General features: G+C 46.6%; 1 protein-coding gene across 3 annotated transcripts in view; it reads left to right on the top strand.

The window, feature by feature from the left end:
• Positions 1-10,673, top strand: part of DGKH (diacylglycerol kinase eta) — a 115,531-nt gene extending 104,858 nt beyond the window's left edge. For all 3 annotated transcript variants that reach the window (XM_077344072.1, XM_077344073.1, XM_077344071.1), the window contains one exon: positions 2,354-10,673. In XM_077344072.1, the coding sequence (XP_077200187.1) occupies positions 2,354-2,443 (90 nt within the window). In that variant the 3' untranslated portion in view covers positions 2,444-10,673. The remainder of the gene's footprint in view (positions 1-2,353) is intronic.
• The last annotated feature ends 8,484 nt before the right edge of the window (positions 10,674-19,157 follow it).

Raw genomic sequence — 19,157 nt, 5'->3', positions numbered from 1 at the left:
CCTTCCCCTTCTTAGGGGGTGTGGAATTGGGTTAGCTATATTGAATTTTGCCGCCATTCTTGTTTTAACTTTTGTATTAATTGTATTATGTTTTATTGTGCTTTTATTGTTTTAGGGGATTGGTTTTTATGTGACTCACCTCGAGTCTCCGGGGGGAGGCGGGATATAAATTAAATAACAACAACAACAACAACAACAACAATTATTATTATTATTAATTATTGTTATTGTTTATTATTATTATTATTATTATTATTATTAACACTTTGAATATAACAATACAGAAACCCATCACAGTTTTGGGTTTGCAACGTTTTGAATTTAATAACACTTTAATGGTTATAACCATGTGATGTTCAGCTGTTCACTACCCAGCCGTGAGTGCTGTCTTATTTAAGGTGTGGCCAGGTCAGGAAGGTGTGCTTGGGAGGGGAGGCAGCCTGGCACAGCCCAGCCTCATCCGGTCTCAGAAGCTGAACAGTGTTGGCCCTTGGAAGGAAGGAAGGAAGGAAGGAAGGAAGGAAGGAAGGAAGGAAGGAAGGAAGGAAGGAAGGAAGGAAGGAAGGAAGGAAGGAAGGAAGGAGAAATTGAATTAAGGAAGGAAGGAAGGGAGGAAGGAAGGAAGGAAGGAAGGAAGGAAGGAAGGAAGGAAGGAAGGAAGGAAGGAAGGAAAAAGTGAATTAAGGAAGGAAGGAAAGGAGAAATTGAATTAAGGAAGGAAGGAAGGAAGGAAGGAAGGAAGGAAGGAAGGAAGGAAGGAAGGAAGGAAGGAAGGAAGGAAGGAGAAAGTGAATTAAGGAAGGAAGGAAGGAAGGAAGGAAGGAAGGAAGGAAGGAAGGAAGAGGAGGGAGGGAGGGAGGGAGGGAGGGAGGAAGGAAGGAAGGAAGGAAGGAAGGAAGGAAGGAAAAAGTGAATTAAGGAAGGTAGGAAAGGAGAAATTGAATTAAGGAAGGAAGGAAGGAAGGAAGGAAGGAAGGAGAAAGTGAATTAAGGAAGGAAGGAAGGAAGGAAGGAAGAGGAGGGAGGGAGGGAGGGAGGGAGAAAGGAAGGAAGGAAGGAAGGAAGGAAGGAAGGAAGGAAGGAAGGAAGGAAGGAAGGAAGGAAGGAAGGAAGGAAGGAAGGAAGGAAGGAAGGAAGGAAGGAAGGAAGGAAGGAAGGAGAAATTGAATTAAGGAAGGAAGGGAGGGAGGGAGGAAGGAAGGAAGGAAGGAAGGAAGGAAGGAAGGAAGGAAGGAAGGAAGGAAGGAAGGAAGGAAGGAAGGAAGGAAGGAAGGAAGGAAAAAGTGAATTAAGGAAGGAAGGAAAGGAGAAATTGAATTAAGGAAGGAAGGAAGGAAGGAAGGAAGTGAATTAAGGAAGGAAGGAAGGAAGGAAGGAAGGAAGAGGAGGGAGGGAGGGAGGGAGGGAGAAAGGAAGGAAGGAAGGAAGGAAGGAAGGAAGGAAGGAAGGAAGGAAGGAAGGAAGGAAGGAAGGAAGGAAGGCCAACCCCCTGTCCTCCTCCCTTGCCTTGAGAGCTGGGGCTGCACACGTCAGTAAAAGTCTTCTCAGTGACTGGTCTCTGGAGGGAAGTTTTTCCTTCTGTACCAGCCAGGAAATCTCTACCAGTCTTCACATGAAGGAGGGAAATCTGAAAAGGCTACTCTTTATTCTGTGTTTTCCCCCATGGCCCACAGAGTAATGGCTTAGGATGCAGAGGAGCAAAAGTTTAGCACTTTGTAGCATCTTTAAAATACCTTGAGTGTTATTATCTTTGATTATTAAGTCTAAAACACTGGGTGAACAACCCAAGCAACCCTGCCCAGAAACCTACTCTTGTCTATTAATGCCCCAGGAAAATGCTCTTAGGGTTGGGCTGCAGGGATGTGACTCAGAGTTGGGTATTCTAATCTAAGGTAAGTAATTTCCCTCTAAATCAAAGTGATTTCTCAGTCAGTTCTAATGTCTTTTTCTGCATTAAAAGTAATAAATAGCATTCTCTTTTCAAGTCTGGAAGTGCATCTGCTGTGCAAAATAACCAGAACCGAATAATAACACTCACCATTCTCATTGTAATCCTGACACCAGCCCTGTAGGTTTGCCCTATGATTTAATGTAGTACACACCACACTGGTTGAAGGAAAAATTGATTGCAGGTCACTATGGTCACGTTACTCTTCCGTAGAAACTGGATTATCTGTCTTGGTCCTTCTGAGTAAAGATAAAACTGTTCACTCTTGGATACTCCTGGATGCTTGAGGCTGATCCTGCCTTGAGCAGGGGGTTGGACTAGATGGCCCTTGCGGACCCTTCCAACTCTATGATTCTATGATTCTTGCTTCCTGTAAGTGAATTTTACGTTCTCTTTGTCTTGTAGGACCTGGGGATAACGAAGGTGGGGCATATGAAGCGAATTCTGCAGGGAATTAAAGAACTGGGCAGGACGACACCTTTGCCTGAAATGTAGCAGGGTTGCTACCTCGGAAGGAGAAGTGCCACTTCTGCAGAGCTGTGGCAGCATGTGGTCTTCAGCGCACGTCACTTTGTGGATGAGTGGGCATCCGTATGTAACACGCGTCTTACTGTATCTGCAGTGCTTGACAAGAAGAGCTGGATGCGGAGAGCTCAAAAGGTTTTGCGTTTCTCAAAACGCTGTGAAATATATGTTGTGAAGAACAGTTGTGTAAATTGTGGGTTGTGTGGTTTTGTGCTTTATCTGTCAGGGGTAGTCCAAGTGTAATTCCGTATCTGGGTCTCTTATCAGTACAGCAGCCACTGGCTTCGTGAAATGAGACGGCTGAATTTGAGAACTTCCCAGAATCCGTTGCACAATTTTCTGACAGAGATTGATCACATGTGAGTTTTTAGGTGACACTGATACCTCAGCCACCCCCTCCCCCCAAGTAAGTCTAGGGTTAGGCAGTACCCCAGGACTGCGAACGATGTCATGCATGGTTTGTCTGCCCAAACTGTGACTGCCTATGGTTTTTGCATGACGCACCTTATGCAACTGAACAACTTTTGTAGCTTTTTCAAGAAGATTTATTACAACTCTGGGCTCTCATGAGAGACTTTCCCCTTTGCTGTGCGTTGTACACAACCTAAATGTGCTGTTGGGTCAGTAACTGACTGCAAACCTCTCTGGCCTGCATGGCAAGAAAAGTGCGACCGACAATGAGAAGCTCCTGTTTGCCTCCTGATGGCAAGGACGATCACGCCTGCTTCCTCGGGGAGTTATGAGCCTGGGCCAAGAAAGGCACCGCTTCCGGCCCCTTCTGAAGGGACGGCTGGTTTCCCTCGCACAAGGGCAGCACGGCCAATAGTCAGCCGGCTGCTTTCAGATTCAGAGACGACAACCGAGTCAAGAGCCGTGACTTAAAACTACTTCACATTGAAGGCACCCCTAGGACCAGTTTTCTGAAAATGCAGGCAAGCGTGGAAATGCTTTCGTAGTGAAAACTGCCAGCCAGATGAAGTCTTAGTCTTCAGCAAGAACAAGCAGCCGGGGCGTTTTGGGAGCGTCTCTGTTAACTACTTGGCACTGATCTTCTGGATTTCACGTGGGACTTTATTCTTTTTGATAATTTGTTTATTTTTTATAAATGTCTTCTGCAAAGTGCACATGTGCACACACACACACACACACACACACACACGCTCACACACATCTGGGCTTATAGTGATCCAGTTGAGATTGCTGTTAATGCATGTACTGAAGTCCAATAACTTAGAAAAAAGGAACTTTGTCCAGCAATAAAACTGGTTCTCTGACCTGTTCAAAATGTCCTCTTCGGAAGGGTGTGGAGATTAAGTGACATTTATCCTTGTGCCAGATCTTTGACGATGATCAATATGTTCTCTGATTTTTCACAGAGAGCCTTTCAGCTGTCTCTTCTATGAATATTCCAAGATCCTTTTATAAAATTGCATTTTTTTTTAGAAAAGTAGATTAGAATTGCAACATTAAGTTATCGGTGCAGCAAAATGCCCGAATGTTTTGCAGGCGCTCAGTGTCAAGGTCTGTGGGTGTGCTGATGCACAGGCAGGGGAAAGCCCTCCTCATCCACTGGGTGAAGTCGTGGCTCACGCAGTGCGAGGGGCTCTTGGCTCTGCCATCCCAGGGTATGCAGCAGCACGGGGACATGGAAGACGTCTGTCAGGGGCAGAACAGCCACTCCTGTATAAATCTGTTGCGAGCTACGTCCTCCACAGAAAGGGGAAGACCTGGCCCCTGTCCGCCCACCCCCTGAAGCCTTCCTAGGTCCTCGGGAGCCCCGGGTGGGGGGAGAGGGGCTCTCTGGAGAGTGGCCAGACTCCAGGAGAACAGGAGACACAGAGCGTCCTCCTTCTGCTCCCTTTAGAGGGACTTTGCTCGTAAAGGCAGGCAGCTCCTTTACAGAGGTGTGTTAATGTTTGCAAGTAAAAGAGGGCTGGGAGAGATGTCATTGTAGCAATACTTTGGTGAAGCAACAAAGATACATGTGTGTGTGTGTGTGTCTGTTTTCCTCTGTGGGTGTTTTCTTTGGACTTCTCTGTTACCACATTATCTACTGCAACTTCTGAGTGAGATTCCTCTCTGCCGTACACTGTGAGCTAAGCTTTCTGAACAAAATCTCTCAAAGGGATAAGGTGTATTATCCATAAAGTGATGTTATATCGGTATCCTTTTTGACCTGGAGGGTTTTCTCCCACAATCCCATGCCCACCATGAGCAGGACACACCCCTTGTGCCCAGCATAGACGGTAGGTAGCCGAGGTAGTTAATGTGCTGCCATCACAGGCTCACAAGTAGAACTGCAGTTGCTGCCTGACATCCTGAAATCAGACACCCTTTAAAAGAGCAGAATTGTCCCAGCTCAGATTCACATGCACTAGGCAGACATCTCCTGTATCTAGTTTATGTTTTGGTAAAGGTGGATCACCTGAGGCTTTTCTGTAGTTGTAGAAGCCATATTTGGGGGGGGGGGTATCTTTATTGTAAACCACCACGAGTTCATTTGGAGAGTGGTATATAAATAAATAAATAAATAAATAAACAAACAAACAAACAAACAAACAAATAAATAAATAAGGACATGGCTTGGCATCATCCAGCCCCTCTCTAGCTGACCTGCTTGAGGCTGGGGGGTGGCTGGGCCAGGTGGCAGGGCAGAGATGCCCAGGGTGTCCCAGAAGAAAGACTTCCTCCCTCTGGCCCGTCCTAAATGACTAGAAGGGGCAGCCCCTCATTCGCTGCCTTCTGCTCCTGCCCCCCCCCCCCATTTCCTCTTTGCCTGGATTAATAACTAGCCATCTTTTCTTCGGCCTGGCAGGGGGCTGTTGGGTTGATGTGGCCAGAGGGGAACTCAGCTTGGAGGCCTGTAAGGCAGGGGTAGTCAACCTGTGGTCCTCCAGATGTTCATGGACTGCAATTCCCATGAGCCCCTGCCAGCAAATGCTGGTTGACTACACCTGCTGTAAGGCATAGTTTGCAGTTGTCACCATCATCATAGCAAAGGGGAAAAGTGTTTGCCCCTATCAGGCCCCCTGCCCCCAATGGCTTACGTTTTAGCTGCCTTCAGTAGATAACAGGTTGTTACAGGCTGGAGATAGAACACAAAAAGCACACCTGAAAAGTGAACGCAACAAAATAATTTGTGTAAACCACACAGGTTTGTGAAGATCATTGACATTTCATAACAACAAAAGCTGAGAAGGAAAAAAATACAGTCTGTAAGTAACAACAAGATAAGGTCTTCAGCCAGTTATACTGATGGCATGGGTATCAAAATGGCAAAGCACACAAGAAATACAATACCCCAAGGCCAACTCAGGGAGACTATGTGGAGAATGGTACCAGCAAGATATGGGGGGGGGGGATTGTCTCGATCAGGGTAGTTCAGCAGTGGAAGGGGCTGCCTAAGGAGGTGGGGAGCTCCCCCTCACTGGCGGTCTTCAAGCAGTGGCTGGACAGATCCTTCTCCTGGATGCTTGAGGCTGATCCTGCATTGATTGGGGGGTGGGACTAGATGGCCTGCATGGCCCCTTCCCACCCTAGGATTCTAGGAGTCTAGTTCAGCCGTGGAAGGGGCTGCCTAAGGAGGTGGGGAGCTCCCCTTCACTGGCGGTCTTCAAGCAGCGGCTGGACAGATCCTTCTCCTGGATGCTTCAGGCTGATCCTGCATTGAGCAGGGGGTGGGACTAGATGGTCTGCATGGCCCCTTCCCACTCTAGGATTCTAGGAGTAGTTAAGCAGTGGAAGGGGCTGCCTAAGGAGGTGAGGAGCTCCCCCTCACTGGCCGTCTTCAAGCAGTGGCTGGACAGATCCTTCTCCTGGATGCTTGAGGCTGATCCTGCACTGAGCAGGGGGCTGGATTAGATGGCCTGTGTGGCCCCTTCCCACTCTAGGATTCTAGGAGTCTAGTTCAGCAGTGGAGTGGGCAGCCTCACTGGCCGTCTTCAAGCAGCGGCTGGACAGATCCTTCTCCTGGATGCTGGAGGCTGATCCTGCACTGAGCAGGGGGTGGGACTAGTATGGCCACTTCCAGCTCGAGGGCTCCAATTCTTAGTGCTTCTAAGTTGGATAGCTAGCTGCAGCCTATTTCAAAGCCAGTCTTCTTCAGGAAACTCTCAAGTTGTTTGCTGTCTCTCCTCTGCTTATTTTTGCAAGTAAAAGAGAGGCTGGGAGAGATGATGTCAGTGTAGGGCTGCAGGGCTGCTCTTCAGAGTTGTCTTTGACCAGGCAGCATGACGCCATTTCAAATGGGGTTTTGGGATCTTATCTATTAAGTACTTGCCATTGATCTTCCCGTTTTCACGTGGGACTTGGGCCACTGTGGCAATTACTGAATTCTTACAGAAGTTGTTTAGAGTTGGTCACACTCATGTAAGTGCCCAAGCTGGCAAAACAGCCCCCTTGTACCAGAATCTCTATTTCCTGCTTCCTAGGCGGCCCCTCTCCTTCCTTCCTTCCTTCCTTCCTTCCTTCCTCCCTCCCTCCCTCCCTCCCTCCCTTCCTTCCTTCCTTCCTTCCTTCCTCCCTCCCTGCCTTCCTTCCTTCCTCCCTCCCTTCCTTCCTCCCTCCCTCCCTCCCTCCCTCCCTTCCTTCCTTCCTTCCTTCCTTCCTTCCTTCCTTCCTTCCTTCCTTCCTTCCCCCGCTCTGCCTTCCACAGTCACAACTGACTGGGGCATGCAAGGTTGAACTGGGACGTAGTTCAGGCCTATGCGTCCTCCTTCAGAAACCATGGCCGGAGCGAGGCCCATGGCGTGAGGCCTCCTCGTTGCAGCATTCCGGACAGGCAGGTTGGGGCATTCCTGGTTAGCAGGCGAGTGGTCGGTGCCTTCTGCTACCCAAGCTGTGCAAGAACTAAGGAAATACGTAACTGGAATAGCTCAGCCCTGCTAGTTGCTGCTCAGAGGGTCTCCCTTCTCCCTCCCCCCCCCACGCACACACCCATCCTAAGGCCCGTTTCCACGATCAGCAAAAATGTAGGCCAAAGAATGGGGTATGAGATGCCGGAACATTTTTTTAAATTGCATTTGAAACAAAATTTCTCCTATTTTCCAGTGATTTAATTGAACAGTGTGTCACGTTATACATTAAAATACAGATTTTAAAAGGCGGGGGGGGGGGAGCACATTCTATTCAGTCACTTAACATTTGCCAATAGACAAGTGAGTTCCATGCCTTTTGCAGCTGGAAGAACAGTGGCTGAAAATGGCCCCCTCCCCATAGAGACCCCTTTAGTAACTCTGCAACTAACGTCTGGTCCTTCGTAGTCAGGGCTCCTCTGCTGAGCTTTCCCCTCCGGATTCATCTCTCTCTCTGGCATATCCAACCCGGACATGCAGTTTTGTAGGGAAATGGGCCATGTGCAAGGATACGTTTACAGCCCATGAATTACCTGATCAATGACTGATAAAAATGTTTGGTGGTCAATGTAGAAAAGTCAAGGGCATGTTTATCTTGAGCTGGAGGGTGCAAAAATTAAGTTGGAACAATTGTATATTGATAAAATATCTCTTATCAGTCGGCGTTTGAGACTACAAATATTTGAATGCGGTGGTGATCAAACGGAATTGTTTGCTCATGACAGAAATGTTTCGGTGAACATGAAATTTTGGCAGAGGACCAAATGTATCCTTGGTTCTTTTTTGCTTTAAGTTGTGGAAGAGTTTTTAAATCAACGCAATAGTGAATGTCCAAGCACAAAGCTGGGTGGTGAGGAGACAGCACGTGTGTGAGAGGCCGTTCCTTCACAGGGGTCTCCATTGAGTGGCTCTCAGGAAGACCCCACCAGGGCTGCAGAAAGAGCTGATCTAGGCTTCCTGGAAGAAAAGGGCCTTGCTCTGTGTTGCCAAGCTGATTGTTTCATTTCTCAAACGTTTGTTTTTACTCCATGCTCAGTTTCTAAGCCAGAAGAAAATTTTAAAAGGGGGTGTGTGGGTATGTGGAGGGTGAAGCAGTTAGAGATAGTTTCATTACTCAGAAGTAGGTCTCCTTAAAGCAAAGATTGGCAACACCTGTTCTAGTTCTAAAAATGGAACCTGAGATGAGGCTGTGCAGGTAGGTTGAGGTTCTGGACTTGGTGGCTCCCATTCAGCCTTGCTGGTTAAAATGCACAGGCTCCGGTCGGCACTGTAGCATCTCTCCTTTCTTCCAAGATATGGCGGGTCTGGGGGACAGAGGTCCATTGCAGTATTTTTGTCCCAATGAAATAAATGCTTGCCATTCACTCTTCAGGGAAAAAACAGGCCACACAGCTGGAGAACCTGCCCTTGTCCCCAGGTGTTCTAGTTTCCCCTCCACTATAGGGCCTCCAGTGATTCTGCAGTGAAGTTCCTTTTTAGTCTTGGTGTAAGGAATCCACACTTAGGTTCTTCTGCTTCCTTTGCTTTAGTTTCTGTAACTTCTTACAGGCCTGATGTGCTTGATAATGAGATACGGAGACTTTCCCCCCACAAAATATATATATCCCACAAGGCTGTATTTTGTCTGCTCGCTGAAGTCAATTTGAAGACTCTCATTGACTGTTTCAGTAGCTCACCTCTTTTTTTCTGAATTTTCTGGCTGAAACGTCCATTCAGTTATGAAATAAAAGCTATCACAGAACCCCAAATGTGTAAAGAAGCAGAATGGCAAAGGACAGAAACCGCAACTCTTGGAGAACATGGAAGCTTCATGAGCAAAAGCCGTTGGGGGCATGGGCCGTAATGAGGAGGAGACGTTGGCCTGAGCAGAAAAGCTGCCTGGACCCAGCTTGAGAGCCAGAAAGCAGCTGCATATCCTTTGAACTTTTCCCCACGTCTTGAAGAATTGTACACCACTTAGAATAAAAACTAAGGAGACTGACTGACTCTTTCATAGGAATGGGCATTTCTCCTTTGGCACCAGGTCCCTGAGGGGACAAAGAGGAGGGTTTCCAACAGTAGCTGCAGTGAGGAAAAGGCCAAGAGATATGTGTGCGATGGAGTCTTCAAGCCATCTTCATTTGTGCATAATAAAGGTAGCAAGCTCATTTCTTGAAGAATGTCTGGCCCAGAAACCAGAAGAAAACCTGCATGGTGACACGTCACACAAGGTCACCCACCCCCGCTCAGTCATGTGGGGGCAGAATTGGCTTACGGTCAAGCGCTGAGGGGAGTTGTACCTTTCTAGGTCCAGGTGAAGGCTTCGTCCTTGCTAGAAGCCTTCTTAAAGTGGGGTTGAGCACATCATTTCCCATCTCTCAGACACTGCTGGGAATCCTAAATCTGCTTTTCATATAGCTTTTTGTTTCTCAACAAGGATTCTTACATAGTAGAGAGCCTTACAGTTTAGACATTCAAAGTCTGTTGCAAACTGTCTGGCCTCAACTTCTGCTCACCTAGACAGATGGGGACTGACGGGGGCACCCAGGGAGGCCACCCTGGATATGAAGACACACACCTTGGGGGCTGTGAAGGGCCCAGTGGTGCCCCCCCCCAATGTAGTGACCAGGGCACGTGCCTTGTCCCACCCTAGATATGCGCCAGATCACTGGGGCCAAGTATAACAACAAGGCATTCTGCTCTTAAGACTGCCAGTGTTTTGGGGTAAGCCAGACTCTATACGTTTATAAATATAAACTCTACATAAGTAACTAAACACAGCCATATTTTTTTACCTGTGCCTTTGTGTTTATGCATCCATGTAACGTAATGCACTGTTCTAGTCCATGTGAGAAGCCGCAGATATGAGCATGCAAATAGGTAGGCCTGTATTAGTTTTGTATTAAATGTTGAGAATTAGATGGTTCAAAATGTTTACAGAATCTTAGGCTGCAGTGCTGTGCAGAATTAGAAGCCACTAGCACAGGGATTTCAGTGGCTTTCAGCGTTCTTATGTAAATCCGCACAGGACCAGTTTGTTTAAATATTTATAATACAGTGTCCAAGAGCAGGGCACACTTGACACGCTGCCTAAGATCTCCTATAGATTTTTATTCTGTTGTTTACTATATTGTCTAATGTGATTTTTAAGGGGAAAAGGAAATACGTATCTTCCCATTGTGGAAATAGTATTGAATTATTTAATAAATTCATCTAAATTTGTCCCTAATATATGCAGTTTGACATAATTGTTCTGTCTTGGAACCGGAATTATTTATAAATAAATAATGAAAAATTCTGTTTGCAAATAAATAAATAAATAATGAAAATTCAATAATTTCAAATAAACAAACTACACTTCCTGAGGACATTCCTGTTTTCCGTGAATTCCCAATTCTGAAGGGTACTTCTTACTGTTTTAAGATACGGTTTTAACATATTCTTCCTGTACTTTCAACATATCTTGAATAAGCACTTTAAAAATCAGTATCTTCCTTAGAAGGAGTTTGCTCAAAGACTTTGTCCTACAAGAATGCAGGAAAGTGTTAATGATGAAAAGTACGCTGGGCCAGGTCATGAAGCAGTCTTGGGAAGTTTGCTGGATGAAATGGAAAAGGACACAGCTAGGATTATATTATGTCTTCAAATGTATACAGCAAGACCAAGTGCCTGCTGCACCGGGGGTGACGTCTCCAAGAATCAGGCTCTACTAGCTGCTCCCCATGAAAACTCAACAGTGCCTCAAACCTCCCTCGAAACCCCACAAATCTGATAAAACATGGGCGTGTCCACAGCTCTGCTTCCCAACCATATCCTGAATGATCACGCCACTTCTGGGGTTCCTTGAATCCTGAAGGATGTTTCAGGGGTGTCATAATGGTATAAAAGTCGAGAAAGGGAGTTTCAGAGGATGCCCATCAGTAGTCATAAAGTTAGTAATGAACTCTAAGGAGAAGTCAAAAACCTCCAGGATGATTTGGCTCCCAACTGTTCGCTCTGGTGGGAGCAAACTCTAAAAGCCAATTCAGACTGAGGGTGGCCATGCACCCTGCCTTTCCCTCGTTGGATACCTGGAGCATTTTGTCAAGATAGGAAGCTGGAAGGCCTGTTCGTCTCAGTTAGAACAAAACCCAACCCCGAGCTCTGGTCAGAGAGAGCCACCGAGTCCAGGGTCTTCTTACCTCCACGTGATTATCAGATAATTGTGTGCTGACATAATTGGATCAAAGATACTCTAAAATGGATGCTAGCATTAAGCAGGCACCTGCCCTCAAAGGGAGTGAGTTCCCTTGAGCTCATTTTAGCCCTCCTTTCTTCATGTTGCTGTGTTTTTTCTTGCAGTAGGTTTCCTCATCCTTGGATTCTTAACAAGGTTGCTTCCCAGTGTTCACATCAGTAGCTGTACCCAGACGCATGTGGTTATAGTGCTAATAGACAGGGGAAGTAAAATAAAAAAGTGGAGGCATGGGGCTTCTTGTTCTCTGAGCATGAACCAGTCTGAGATCTCTGTGATTCTGCACCTCCCAGATAGTTTACAAAAGACATTTTGGAGGCAACTAGGTTGCAAATGCAAAGAGAGGGAATGTCAGTTGGAGTCCCCAAACTTTTTGACCCTGTGGGCATGGTTGGAAATCTGGCACAGCTACAAAATGGATGCTGCAGGAGGTGGAGACCGCCATGAGATGGCTGCGTCTGATGCCAAAGCAACACTTTTTTGAAAATCTGCACAGCCAAATCGAAATCTCGCTGGGCAGAAGCAGTGCGTGGCCCTGCCTGCTTGTCTGAAATCACTCAGCACGTGTCAGGAAAGGTGTTGGCAGGCCCCCAGCACCCACGGCACCAGCTGGGGGCCACTGCTGCAGACCATGCTGTGAATCGTCCGTGGAGGGCCCCCAGTTCTCGCCCCGTGAATTCTCCTCAGTGAGGAGAGGCTGGCACCAGGAGAAGCTGCGGAAGGTGGCCTTGGACTACCAAGAAGCTCCTCTGCGTGCTGCACAAGGTCCACGATCTACTTGGCAGCGGCAAGGGGGTTACGTGTGGGCTGCAGGTATTGGTCACACTTTGGAAGAAGCCTCGAGGCCCTTTACATGGTTTACAATGGCACAGGCTTATAGATATATAGCAACTGAGGTATTTATTGCATATAAAGTTTTGAGAGACATTCTATGTGTTTTTGAACTTTTTGAATATATTTCTTGTACAGAATATTTGGCTGGCTCTGTTAAAAGTAATTTTATGATTCCTAAGTGATGAGTTTTTGTGCCTTTTTATCCCTGGATGCATGATTATCTGTTTATAAGTCACAGAGGCGTGTATTTTGTATGTTGCTGGAAAACTCTGCTAATTTCACTGACATTTCTGAGAGATGCTGCTCTTAAAGGGCAATTGCTTGATCTTCCTTCCAAAATAAAGAGAGGCAGGCCATCTCGTTAAGCATGCAAGTGTCTGAGAATCCGTTTTTTTGAATGGGAGAATCTGTTCCTTTCGGCCATTATCCTGCTTCAATATCCTCGTTTTAAATGAGAAAAAAAATTACAGCTGAGATTGGAGCCCACCTCTCTCCTCCTGGCTGCAGTAGACGGCAGTAGCCGAACGCGATGTGATCTCTAAGAGCGCAGCATTGTCATGTTCACACATGAAGCCGCCTCAGACTGCATCCCTCTCTCTGTCCCACACACACCCTCTTTCTGTCACCTCCTGCCCTGGTCCTTCTTGCCTGGAGAGGGAACTTCTGCACATGCAAAGCAGATTCTCTTCTACTGAGCCACAGCCCCTTCCTGGCCTCCTTTCCCACAAGCCGGCTCTGAATGGCTGAATCTCCTCGTTTGGAAGTGGCCACAGGTCAGAGTCAGAATGCGGGCCCCAGATTCACTCCCTGATACCTCCAGCTACTGGATCCCAGGGAATGTGGGATGCTTTACATCAGGGGTGGGCAAACTGTGGCCCTCCAGATGTCCATGGACTTACATTCTGCAGCCAATTAAAGTACTACTAAAGTAAGGGACGTACAGGACATACGTAACGTTCTTTGATTCATTTTAATCCAGTTGTCCCTTCAAGACGCTTGGGGTGACATCGGTGGTTTCCCTGTCTCCTTTCTGTCCTCTCAAAAGCCCCAAGAGAACAAACTGTCTCATGGCTTGAAACTTCGCCTCCCTGTCCTCTACACCAGGGGTAGTCAACCTGTAGTCCTCCAGATGTCCATGGACTACAATTCCCATGAGCCCCTGCCAGCATTTGTGTCAGGGCGTTAGGACCACACTGCGGAAATGCCTGGCTGCCTCCTGGAACAGGAAGATGCTTGTGTCCAGGGAAGCAGGTGGGACGGGAGCTGTTCATTCAAAGGGCTTGCTGAAGACAGCCGAGTGCTCGGCTTCCTGTTTTGGCAGCCTCACACAGCCCCTCTTCCCAAACAGGGAAGTATTTGTACTAGCTGTTTCTCCTGAACCTTCTTTGGCTGTGGAACACGCCCCTGCTTGGGGGCTTCTCCCAACAGAACCCTGCTTCCCTTTGCTGCCCCATCGGTTCTGTTCCGGCAAAAGAAAACAGACGCAGCTTGAATTCCAGGCTGTGTTTATTTCAGCAAATTTATTTATATTTATATTTATTTATCTTTCGATTTGTTGACCACCATGCTGGCTCGTGGCGGTTTACAAAAAGACAATAAAACAGGACAGGATTTATTTCAGAAAAACATGCCCTGCATTGGCTCTCCTTTCTAGGCAGAGTAGCCAGCTCCAGGTTGGGAAATTTCTGGAGATATGGAGAAGGCAGATTTTGGGGCAGGAGGGTCTTTGGAATCTGGCATTTCCCCCAGGGGAACTGGTTCGTTGTTATTCTGGCAGAATACCTCGTCCTGCCCGGAGGGCCGCAGCCCCACTGCTGGCCAAACTCAGAGAGTAGAAGGAAGGGAGATTTCCTCAGAAATTATGGCCGTAGAATCCTTGAGTATTGGGCCAAGCTTCTGTTGTTCCAGTAGACGCAAGGTGGACTGCTGCATGGGTGTACAATAATTCTCTCTCAATGGGAGAATTCCCAGAGGTGCTGAAAGAGCAAGTAGTACACCCGCTGCTGAAAAAACCATCTCTAGATCCACGGGAGCCTGCCAACTACTGACCCATCTTGCATCTAGCATTTCTGGGGGAAATGGGGGAAAGGGCCAAGGCAGACCAAATATCAGCATTCGTGGATGAAGCTTCAGTCCTAGACCCATCCCAGTCAGGCTTCCGGCTTGGACAGTGCTGGTCACTCAGATGGATGACTTCCGCCATCAGCTGGACTGAGGCAGGTCAGTGCTGCTCATGCTACTAGACCTCACAACAGTCAGGCATGAGAGCCAGTTTGGTGTGGTGGTTAGGAGTGCAGACTTCTAATCTGGCATGCCGGGTTCGATTCTGCGCTCCCCCACATGCAGCCAGCTGGGTGACCTTGGGCTCGCCACAGCACTGAGAAAACTGCTCTGACTGAGCAGTAATCTCAGGGCTCTCTCAGCCTCACCCACCTCTCACTGGGTGTCTGTTGTGGGGAGAGGAAGGGAAGGCGACTGTGAGCCACTATGAGCCTCCTTCAGGTAGGGAAAAGCGGCATATAAGAACCAACTCTTCTTCTTCTTCTTCTTCTTCTTCTTCTAGCTCACCATCTTGCTGACACTGGGATATGGGGGACAGCCCTTCAATGGCTACCTATGTGGTTGTGGAGAGGGGGTAGCAATTGGAGAGCCAGAGAATCAAGCCATCACCAGCTCCCATGTGGAGTCCCACAGTGAGCAGTCCTCTCCCCAATCTTATTAAACAACTTATTTTTTAATATATAATTTTATAATTTATTATTATATGAAGCATTTACAGAAAAGTAAAGAGAAAAAAGCGACCAGCTGATATGGTTTGCCATCCTCTTTTAACATACATATTCAGTTCCCATCACATATTAATCCTAATCTAGAAGTTTTTATCATCTTTCTTAGCAAAATGATTGTTAATACATATGAGAGTATGATCTGTTATAAGAATATATTCTATTATTATCTTAAGTGATATAAGGTCAGTCCCCTTCATAAATTGGCCCTGACCTAAGAGTTACTGCTGCTGTATTGTTAATACATATGAAGTATAGTTTGCCATCCTCTTTTAGCATACATATTGGCATACATATTCAGTTCCCATCACATATTGATCCTGATCTAGAAGTTATTACCATCTTTCTTAGCAGAGTAATTGTTGATACATATGAGAGTATAATCTATTATAAGAATATATTCTATTATTGTCTTAGATGATATAAAGTTAGTTCCCTTCATATATTGGTCCTGTCCTAAAGGTTACTGCTGCTGTCTTCCCCACAGGAAACCAGGAGAATGCTCCACTGTTCATCACATCCTTCAGGTGGTCGCAGAAAATGAAATTGTGTTTTTTTCCATAGTAGAGTATTTCTAGTTGTCCTTCTGTCAGGGCCAAAGAAGTCTCTTGCTTGATTCTTGCTTGCAGTCGCCTTTAAGTAGGCTCTGTATACTTTATCAATCTGGATCTCTTCCTCTGGTCGCACAGAGATATCTCCTGATAGCTTCCTGTGTGCTGTCGCCTTTGAATAGACTCTTTTTATTTTGTTGATCCAAATCACTTCCTGCTCTAAATAGACTTCCAGGTTTTCGGTGCTTTCCTTCCTTAAATCTGTTTTCCCAATTTCTTCCAAGGTGCTTTGGATTTTTACGTCCCTAGCTATCTCCCCCTCCTGTTGATTAACTTCCAGACATTGAATTCTCGTTTGAAGTATTGTTGGCTGAGTTGTGTTTTCATCAGCTATTTTTTCCATACCGTCGATTCTGTCTAAAAGCTCTTTCTTAGTCTTTCGGATTTCCTTTTCCACCTTATTGACTGCTTTCAGTATCTTTGAGTTCCTTTCGCATAACAAATGGAAAAGCTGTGCCTTAGTTAATTTTTCCATAGTTCTATGCAGTCACAAACTATAAACAGAAAGTCTCGTGAGGTCTCGCGGGAGCACGAGCGATCCAAAATTATCAGTTTGTCGATCTCCGTATCAAGTCAGCTTCCCCCACTGAACTCTCTCCAACAAAACTTTAAAGTCTCTCTTTTCTTAAGCTCTCTCTTTGTTTGGTTAGTGGGTATAATTAGCTGGGAGCCTCTCACTCGACGAAAGAATTCACTTGTAAATTTGTTGAGGGGGGGGGGAAGAGCTTGTGGGGAAAGAAAAGGAAAATCCAGAAAACTTACAGTCTTTACTGTTGTAGACTTCAGCTCCTGTCAGTCTGGTAAAAGATGATCTGGGAAGAACGTAGGGTCAGCTGGTTGTTTCAGGCTTAGAAAGTTATTTACGACAAGGGTGCCATCATGACCTTGAGCACATGCTGCGGCGATCCGGAGAGCTTAGTCTACCTCCCTCTCCACGGATCTGTAGGACCCTCAGGATGCCATTCCCGGTTCCTGGGGCGACCGGCAAGCGAGATTTGTGTATCTGCTCAGGTCTGCCAGGGGCGGTTGCTCCTGACCCTCAGCATGGCTTAAGAGCCAGACAGAAGTCCAGGTGTTACGGCGCCATCTTCAGTCAAAAATCCTTATTAAACAACTTTATGTGCCCTCTTGCCCAGTTGGTGTGGAGGTTTGGCCTGGGATGTCATCAATATGCAGATGGTACCCAGGCCTTCCCCCTGATGGATGGCCGCCCTGACTCACCCTCACAAGCCATAGCCAGATGTCTGGAGGCAGTGACAGGGTGGCTCAAGCGGAGTCGTCTGAAGCTCAACCCTTCAAAGACGGAGGTCCTGTGGCTGGGCAGGAAGGGTCCAAGTGAAGAAGTGTGATTGCCCAACCAGGATGGGGTCCAACTATCAGTGGGTCACTCTTCCAGGAACCAGGACATGATCCTGGATGCCTCCCTCTCAATAGAGGCAAAGATCAGAAGAGTTGCGTGGCTGGCATTCTACCACCTGTACCAAGCCAAACGACTAGCATCCTACTTGGACCTAGAACACCTAGCTGATGGCCTAATTAGGGTTCTTTTGTCCAGCCCCAAGTAATCACAATGAGAGAAAAACCTTTTAAATATTTTTACTGCAGAAGGAATAGAGGCATAGAGAACAATAGGATTACATAGTGTTGGATACCCTTCCCTTGGAGGTTGGGAAAGATGATGCCCTTTGCAGGAAGAGCCAATAGCCTGGGGTCTCTACCTCCCCACTCCACCTCCAAGGAACACTCTACAGCCTTTACAGCAGCCTTCCAGGAACTGCTGAGAGGTCCAAAAAGCTGCCTGCATGCTCTCTCCCATATTCTTCAATTGTTTGCGTAAACAGTTGTGACACACACTTCTTCTATTTCTCTACCCTTGAGATAAAGGCAGTTTATTGGTTTTGTGAGAGAGCTTATCAAAAACTACATTCCAGAGAGGAACAGGCCGTTTTCTCTGCCTGGTCAGAACCAAAGAACCAGGGCAGACCAGGATGTAGAAATATAGGTAATTCTTAATAACTGGATGATCAGTCAGAAGGTTGCAATCATTGTCTTTCCCACCAGGCCATCAGCCCCTCCTTTTGGGACTTTCCAGCATCTTCAGCTTGCTGAGACATGAGGAAAACATCCCATTTGCCCCCTCCTAGGGTCCCAAATGATTGCAATCTCTCTCTCTGTTGGTGGGGATGAAAACCATTAAGTCTAGGTCAGATTTAGCATTTAGTTGCTCGGACAGCCAACTCTTGTAGTAGTGGCAAGTGGAGACCCATTTCTAAAAACTTCTACTGAGGAACACCACTTACTGTGGCTAAAGAATTTAGGGTATTAAATATTACTATGGGTTCCAATTTAAACAGCTGTTAAAGGACACAGAATCATAGAATCATAGAATCATAGAATCATAGAATCATAGAATCATAGAATCATAGAATCATAGAATCATAGAATCATAGAGTTGGAAGGGGCCATACAGGCCATCTAGTCCAACCCCCTGCTCAACGCAGGATTAGCCCTAAGCATCCTAAAGCATCCAAGAAAAGTGTGTATCCAACCTTTGCTTGAAGACTTCCAGTGAGGGGGCGCTCACCACCTCCTTAGGCAGCCTATTCCACTGCTGAACGACTCTGACTGAGAAAAACTTTTTCCTGATATCTAGCCTATATCGTTGTACTTGAAGTTTAAACCCATTACTGCGTGTCCTTTCCTCTGCAGCCAGCAGAAACAGCATCCTGCCCTCCTCCAAGTGACAACCTTTCAAATACTTAAAGAGGGCTATCATGTCCCCTCTCAACCTCCTTTTCTCCAGGCTGAACATTCCCAAGTCCCTCAACCTATCTTCATAGGGCTTGGTCCCTTGGGTCCAGATCATCTTCGTCGCTCTCCTCTGTACCCTTTCAATTTTATCGATGTCCTTCTTAAAGTGAGGCCTCCAGAACTGCACACAGTACTCCAGGTGTGGTCTGACCAGTGCCGTATACAATGGGACTATGACATCTTGTGATTTTGATGTGATGCCTCTGTTGATACAGCCCAAAATGGCATTTGCCTTTTTTACCGCTGCATCACACTGCCTGCTCATGTTTAGTTTACAATCCACAAGTACCCCAAGGTCTCGTTCACACACAGTGCTACCTAGAAGCGTATCCCCCATCCAGTAGGCATGCTTTTCATTTTTCTGACCCAGATGCAGAACTTTACACTTATCTTTATTAAATTGCATCTTGTTCTCATTTGCCCATTTTTCCATTGTGTTCAGATCTCGTTGAACTCTGTCTCTATCTTCCGCAGTATTTGCCAGTCCTCCCAATTTGGTGTCATCTGCAAACTTGATGAGTAGTCCCTCCACCCCCTCATCTAGATCATTAATAAATATGTTAAAAAGTACCGGGC

This window comes from Paroedura picta, chromosome 6, assembly GCF_049243985.1.
Source record: "Paroedura picta isolate Pp20150507F chromosome 6, Ppicta_v3.0, whole genome shotgun sequence".
Taxonomy (NCBI): Eukaryota; Metazoa; Chordata; class Lepidosauria; order Squamata; family Gekkonidae; genus Paroedura; species Paroedura picta.
This window is presented reverse-complemented; position numbering and strand designations above follow the sequence as displayed.